Source organism: Meleagris gallopavo, unplaced genomic scaffold (genome assembly GCF_000146605.3).
Source record: "Meleagris gallopavo isolate NT-WF06-2002-E0010 breed Aviagen turkey brand Nicholas breeding stock unplaced genomic scaffold, Turkey_5.1 ChrUn_random_7180001948388, whole genome shotgun sequence".
NCBI lineage: Eukaryota > Metazoa > Chordata > Aves > Galliformes > Phasianidae > Meleagris > Meleagris gallopavo.
The window spans coordinates 1-7,649 of record NW_011210143.1 but is presented as its reverse complement, the minus strand read 5'-3'; the positions used below and the strand labels follow the sequence as shown (position 1 = coordinate 7,649).

Genomic DNA, 7,649 nt, shown 5'->3' with positions numbered 1-7,649 from the left:
TTTCAGTGTTGTTTTCACTGCTTCATACAAATCAAGAGATTTTTTAGTTTTGCCTTTTAATGGCACCAAAGAAGCAATTTGTTCAATGACATTATATTTCTTATCACAGTCTCTAACAAAAATGGCAAACTGTGCCATATTCTTTTGTAAATTGCCAGAGCATAACATCTGAAATTTGCAGCTTTGCTCTGCCAATTGGATCATTAACACAGTTAATCAACATGTCATTAACATAGTTTTGAGTGAGAGCATGTCACGGTTTGGATCAAAATATGTCTATGAAACAAGTTTAGGAGTGCGGGAAATGGCTGTGTCCCTCAGCTGCCACCACCAGCCCCAACCTTCCTCTCTCCCTGCAATGCTTTGCGCAGTGAGATGCAGAGGGGGGTTTCATACAGCTCACCTGCACTGCCCGTGCCAGTACCATGAATTGCTGTAGGGATGGGCACCAGGCAGGGCATGGGCTGATGGAGGTGGAATCTCCCCGGGTCACTGTGGCCAGAAGAGGCTCAGGGAGCAGTGGCAGCAGGGGAAGTTCCCATGGAGGGGGGGAAACAGAGGCAGCTGGGCCTGCTGTGCAGATATACAGATAGGCATACAGATACCTCACATGTCATGTCTCTCCTGCCTCCACATTGTTTGGGTCCTGGCATTTGTGTCTTCAGAAAAGGACTCAGCCAAGCCTATACATCCACAGCAGCACTTTCCTGGCCATGGCACCTCAACCCCAGGATGTGCTCCATCATGTACATCCAGGAAATGCACATCTGGCGCTGCACAAAGGCCTCTGAAAGTAAAAGTAGTCTGGCAAGCTTGAACTCCTCCCACGTTCCCCAGCACTGTCTCTTAAATCTCATGTAATGCAGACTCTGTCTCAGACTGCGACTGCAGCGCAATAGTACAGACAGCATCCCGTCTCACTTTATGCTGTTGTGTAAGAGGACAAAGAGCTGAAGGCACAGGCTATGACAGAACACGTAGCACCTTCACACCATCGCGCACTGCCTTTCATCAATTCTAGAAATACCCAGAAGAGCTCAGTTTTCTCTTGCTTTCATTTACTTGCACGAACCATTTTAAAATGCATGTTGTTGTAGGCCGGCACAAGTAGTAGGGCCTAGAGCCACAGCCACACAGGCCAGAAGCAGCTCTCTTGGCTTAAAGCTGTTGGAAATATCCAAATAATTTTCTAGGACAGTTTCTCTGATAAAGCAGATTTTATTCGCAATTGCAATGGCGGGCCTCCTGCAAGCAGGAGCGCCCCGAAAAAACAGTGCTACATCTTTTATCCCCTATTGCTCGACACTGATCTCTTTCTGCCCTGGTTCCTCATTGGCTGAGTACTGCAGGTTCACACTCTTCCATGATGCTTCACTAATCATACAAATATCAAGTAAACACAAATCTTTGCTGCCCAGACACAAATATCTTAATTGGTTAATTGCCTTCTAACAATTGCTTTCTTAACAAACAATTCATAACTTTCGGATGTCTATTTTACAGCATAAACATAACCATAGACTCTTAATTGTTTAAATACCCCCCCTAACACTTGTGCCCCTTTACACTGGGTCATTGTTCTGGTCATCCATCTGTCCTTGCATAGAGATAAGCTATGAAGGAGGATAGAGGGGAGTATCTTGGAGCCTGCCCATGGCATCCTCACATTCCCACAGAGTGGGACAGCTCTGCTTTGTGTAAAGGCCCTGACTCCTTGAAAGTTTGTTAAATGTATTTCACTTCTGCCGGTCGAATGAACAACCTTACAATATGTTTCCTAATTCAGAATATTATACCCACATTGTTTAGAACATTTAAAATCTATTGCAGCTTTGTGAGAAAGTATTTTTAGGTAATTCAGTAACTATGTTTCTAAAATATGCTACTAATATGTATATGGTATTCTTACCATGGTATTCTTACATTCTGCATCAGCTAATTCTAAGGATATGTTACAGCTTAATTCTTTAGATCAATTGCCCTATTCAGTGATCAATGCAGAAACAACACTTTTCACTTTCCACAAAGCCACAGCCAAAGACAGATAGGCTGGCATCAGGCCCAGGGCCAAAAACCACAGCCTAAGAGGCCGGCACTGGCTCTGGAGTCCAAAGCCCCAGCCCCAGCCCGAGAGGCCAGCACCAGCCCCAGGGCCTAAAGTCACTGCCAGAGACACTAGCACCAACCCTGGGGCCTAAAAACACAGCCAGAGAGACCAGCACCGGTGCCAAAAGCCACAGCCTGAGTGGCCAACGCTGACCCCGGGACCTAAAGCCACAGCCTGACAGGCTGGCAGTGGCCCCAGAGCCTAAATCCACAACCACAGCCAAACAGGCTGATACCAGCTGTGGGGCCCAGAGCTGTGCCGGAGAGGCTGGAACGGCCCAGGGGCCAAAAAACACAGCCAGATAGACTGGCACAGGCCCTAGGCCAAAACCCACAGCCAGAGAGGCCTGGACTGGCACTGGGGCCTAAAGCCAAAGCAAATGCAGAAGAGGCCAGAACCAGCTTCAGGCCTAAAGCCACCACCAGAGAGGCTGGCATGGCCCTGAGGCCTAAAGCCTAAGAGGACAGCACTAGCTCTGAGGCCTAAAACCACAGCCAGAGAGTCAGATCCCCAGCTCTGGGATATAAAGCCACAGCTACAGTTAGCAAGGCCGGCATTGGCCCCAGAGCCAAAAGCCCCAACCAGCAAAGCCTGCACCTGCACACCATTCTCGGTGTGCAAAGAATGAGGCGCAAGTCAAAATGAGTCATGAACTTGATTTTTGAGTGTGACAACATCAGAGTTTGGGTCAAAACGAGTGTATTAAATCAGATAGGGAATGTGTGAGGGGCACAACTTGGGACACAATATGTCATTAATGCAATTTTGGAGTGTGAGAATGTTACAGCAGGACAGGTCTTGCTCACCTTCTGATCTAATGAGTGTCCCGAAGGGTCACAGTGTGCCTGCCTGCCTGCAGCAGCACTAGCGAGCCTCAAAAGGCAAGAGTGGGCAAGTGCAAAAGGAATCTTAGAGCATGATGGAGAAGAAGGAGCAAATAGGTGGCCCAGCAAGATCTGGATCGTGGCAGAGCCAGAGTGTAAACAAAGCTGAGAGGCAAAAAAGAGGCTCCAGAGTGGCTTGATATGCAGTGAACTTGGGAGTTCCCTTTGTTTCCCCTGGGATCAGGGAAGCGTTGCAGCCCGAGGATTTTCACTTGTTCCAGGAGGCCAACAAAATGGAAAAGAACATGTTGTGGCAGTGTCAGACCTCCTGTGAGATGCCAGTAGGACATGAGTCACAGCATGACCACATTGTTCCTCCAGGTGTGGATGGTGAAGGACATGTAAATGCCACAGAAGATGAAGATATACTGAAGTACTGCCTTGCACTTACTGCAGCTCTCCTGGTTTCCATGCTGGCAGCGATGATTACGTTCTGTCTCGTTATCCGGCGATGTAGGCAGAGAAACCAGTGAGTTGTTGTTCACCCCCATCCCCATCCTGCCCATCTCTTTACTATAGAGCTGCTATAAAAAAGCTATATAAAAGCCAGGAGGCATTTCTAGTTAAAGCAGCGTAGAGAGGCCAGTCAGTTGTTGGCTTACATGGTCTGAGATTTACACTGCCAGACGTTTTAATTGGCCTTGCCATTCCTGCATCCTTACTGCTGTAGAGTTCTTACTGCTGGGCCTGAGACAGGCTGGGAGCTGAGGGCGGCTCTTTGCCATGTGCTGTGAGGAAGGAGAGCAGGGGCTCTCCTGTGCCCTCAGCACGTTCCTCTCTCCGCAGGCTCCTCGCTGCAGCTGCCAGAGCCCAGCCCGATGCCCACGGCTGCACCTCGCACTCGGATGGACGGCCTGCTCTCCTCAAGGTGCCTGCCCGACAGACACGGCACCAACGGCCACCGCCTGTGTGGGGACGACCTGACCTCCTGCCGCAGAGCACCACCAGTGCGGCCCCTGCCGGGCTGGATAGCTGCCAGGCTCAGCTGCCTCCGCCTCAGACACCACAGCCCACCAGCCCAGGCTCTGAGGCCCCCGGGATGTGTGACAGGCCTAGCAGCCACCAGGCATCAACACCGCCCCCCCGTCCCCCTCCACCCTCTTTCATGGGACGGGAGAAACCTACCCGAGTTGGAGGCTTGTTGTCATCGGTCAGCACCCAAACAACGACTCCGTGGCCTATGAGCAACAGGCCCAACTGTCCCTGGGCATCAACACCACCCCCCCGTCCCCCTCCACCCTCTTTCATGGGACAGGAGAAACCTACCCAAGTTGGAGGCTTGTTGTCATCGGTCAGCACCCAAACAACGACTCCGTGGCCTATGAGCAACAGGCCCAACTGTCCCTGGGCATCAACACCACCCCCCCGTCCCCCTCCACCATCCTTCAGGGAACGGGAACAGCTTCCCCAGGCTGTAGGCTTGACAGCACTGCCCAGTCAACAGAGAATCGGTGCCCAGGGAAGACACGATAGGCCCAGCATCCCCCTGTCCACCCAGGCACCGTCACCACCCTTCCACTCCCCTCCACAATCCTTCAGAGGTAAGGAGTTGCCCTGCCAGGGTGTAGGCTTGGGGCAATTTTCCTACAGATGGAGAACTGTGACCTGGGGGAAGTATGACAGGCCCAGCAGCCCCAAGTCCCCCCCAGCACCAGCTCTACCCTTCCGCTCCTCTCCACCATCCATCAGGAGGTGGGAGCGGTCCCCCCCAGGAGGTAGGGTTAGGGGCATCATGCAACACCTGTAAAAGCACTGCCAGGAGGAAGTATGACAAACCCAGCAGCACCCAGCCCCCCCCAGCATCACCTCTGTCCTCACGAGAGCCACCATCAGTCAGGAGGTGGGAGCACCCCCAGCATGTGGGTTTAGGGGTATCATCTGACAGCCAGAGAACCGCTGCTGGCATCAACCGTGGCTTTCCAGGCTGTGTTGTACCAATAAATAGAAAGTAATACCACAGTTGTCCGTGCTGTACTGTTGTCATGTTACTACTTGACCCACTGCCAGACCTTGTGTGCCACTTGGCATTGGCAGACAGATAATATGAGTGGGAATGGTTTTAAACTCAAAGAGAGACAATTGAGGTAGATGTGTAGAGGAAATTCTTCCCCCGAAGCAGCAAGGCCCTGGCCCAGGGTGCCCAGAGGCTGTGGGTGCCCTGCATCCTGTCTGAGGAAGGGACAGGAGTGGGAGTACATTATGCAAAAGCTCCAGTGCTTCTGCGTAAGCTTTACCAGACAACAGGCACTGTCCTGCTCTGACTAGCGGGCAATAATTCGCTCTGCAACAGGAACCAAGCAAGAACTATTAGCACATTTTCTTCCTCCTCCATTTCATTTTGCTCTGTGGGCTGGACCGAGAACCTGAAAATGGAGAGAGACGCGATGAAGACAATGCTGCAAGCCTCGTAAGTCTGCTGTCACTGCTCACTCTGTGATAGCAGTTGTCTTATCAGAGGCACAGTCCATTGTGCTACTAGAAGTAGTGCTCAGCTGCCATGATACCACCCTGCAACTCCTCTCCAGCACCTGCCCTAGGTCACTGATTCCTCAGGATCCTCCAAGAGGTGCAACATTCCCATGTTTTCTCTCAGCTCTTAGCACTGCTGCACTCCTCAGGAGCTATGGCCACAAACAAAGCAGCCATCAGTCAGCGGTAAAAGCATCCCGGTTCTCTGCAAGAGGACAGAGTTCTGGAGCCAAAGAAGCCAGCACCGTCCCTCGCACATAAATCCACAGCCAGGCAGTCCTTCATTGGCCCCCGAGCCTAAAGCACCAGCCCTGGGGTCTAAAGCAACTGCGAGAGAAGCCAGCATCAGACCTGAGGCCTAAAGACACAGCTAGAGAGACCAGCACTGGCCCAAGGGCCTGAAACCACAGCCACAGCCCGAGAAGCCAACAACAGACCCGGGGCCTAAAGCCACAGGCAGACAGGCCTGCACTGGCCCCAAGACCTGAAGCCATAGCCACAGCCCAATGCTAGCACCAGCTTTGGGCCTAAATCAACAGTCACAGCTTGAGAGACCAGCGTAGGCCTAAAGCCAGAGCCTGAGAGGTTGGCACAGGCCCCAAGGACTGAAGCCGCAGCCAGAGACGCCAGCAAAAACCCTGGGGCCTAAAGCCACAGCCTGAGAGGCTGACATCAGCCCCAGGGCTTAAAGGCACAACCAGAGATGCTGGCACTGGCCCCAGGGCATACAGATGTGCATTCTTATGGCTTTCTACTGGTTCCCCTGGGACTCCACTGACCACTATGAGACCATATTGGTCTTTACTGGTTTTTATTGGGCTGCACAACAGTCATCTTCACTTCACCGTTATTTTACTTCACTAACCCTATTGGGTGAGCCTGCTGTTGGTTTCCAAGAATTTAGATCTGGGCGGCATCCTTTTCCTTCACTTATGATGAAGGCACAGAAGTGATGCGGGCACTCGCTGAGTCGTTGCCAGGGTGGGAGTGTTTGTGCCACAGCTCGTGAACAGAGCTGGTGCAGAGATTGAGCTGTAAGCCTTCCTTGAGAGAGATCACCCTGTGAGAACCTGTCGGAAGCACCGCTGCGGTGTGTGTGTGAGCTGGGCACAGCTCAGGCTGAGCAGGTTTGGTGCTGGCTTGTTGCTGGGAGGTGTTTCAGCAGAAAAGCTGGTCTGGGGAGGAGTTGCCAGCTCCAGCAGTGCCCCTCTGCACGGCTGTTTCCAAAGGAAATGGGTCCTTGTTGAGATTCCATCCCATGTTTTTATGAGGATGATGAAATATCATTACTCCCCTGGAAATCCTCTGCCGGGCCCCCACTGTCATGCCAGACATTAAAAAGGAAGGAGAGCACAGACTTCATAGAGTGCAACTTGTGCCTCACTGCCCCACAGATGGCTGGGTGCAGAGCTACTGAGATGGAGAAGAGCACTTGCTGACACAAGTCATGGCAGTCAGACACAAGCTGGAGCTAGCATTAGGCAGCTCTTGTAGCTAGCTGCTTTCCAGACATTGCCCTCCTCAAGAGACTACATTGCATGGCAGAAGAAAGCTGGGAAAATGCTTCTTCCTCATGATTTTTCACTTGTTGATACTTTTTGTAGGGTTCCTGTCCAAAAGGAGATTTCAGGGTTTGCGGCAGTCTTAGGAAGAGTGAAGCCAGCTCTTTCCAAGGGTGGGAGAAGTTCCTGTGGAAAGAGCCCTCAGAACTTTGGCTTCCTCTGTGACTTCAGCGGTCATGTCTCAGCCAGGAGATGACCCTCCTCAGCCCCTCTGAGCACGGCATCTCAACCTGGACCAGCCTTCAAAAGGGGACAGCATTCCCCAGCCTGCTTTAGCCATCCAAGTTAGTCTGTTGGATGTCTGTATACCGTTTGGCCCAAAGCCTGGCTACTCAGGTACAGCTGACAAACGCATGAGCCTGTGCACACATTACCCAGGAGCTGTGATGTTGAAGGAATACGTAGTAGGAATGGATCCAAGCAGGATGTTGGATGTTGATGTGAGGGGATGATCCGCTTCCCTGCCACACCTCTTATCGCATGAGAATGGCCACAGAAATACTTGCTCTGTAAGCAGTGGCAAAGAAGGACAGCTCTTAGAGCAGACTCCTCGTGCTCACCTGCACTGCCCTGCACTGAGAGGCTTCAGAGATCCTAGCAGCTGGCGCTGTGAGCTACTTTGGTAGA

General features: G+C 51.8%; 1 protein-coding gene across 1 annotated transcript; it reads left to right on the top strand.

The window, feature by feature from the left end:
* The first annotated feature begins 1,664 nt into the window (after positions 1–1,664).
* LOC109364972 (formin-like protein 20) lies at positions 1,665–7,276 on the top strand. Its single transcript, XM_019611529.1, has 2 exons — positions 1,665–3,460; positions 3,778–7,276. Exons 1-2 carry the CDS (start codon positions 3,225–3,227, stop codon positions 4,736–4,738), a joined length of 1,197 nt encoding a protein of 398 aa, XP_019467074.1. The 5' UTR covers positions 1,665–3,224; the 3' UTR covers positions 4,739–7,276.
* Positions 7,277–7,649: the final 373 nt, after the last annotated feature.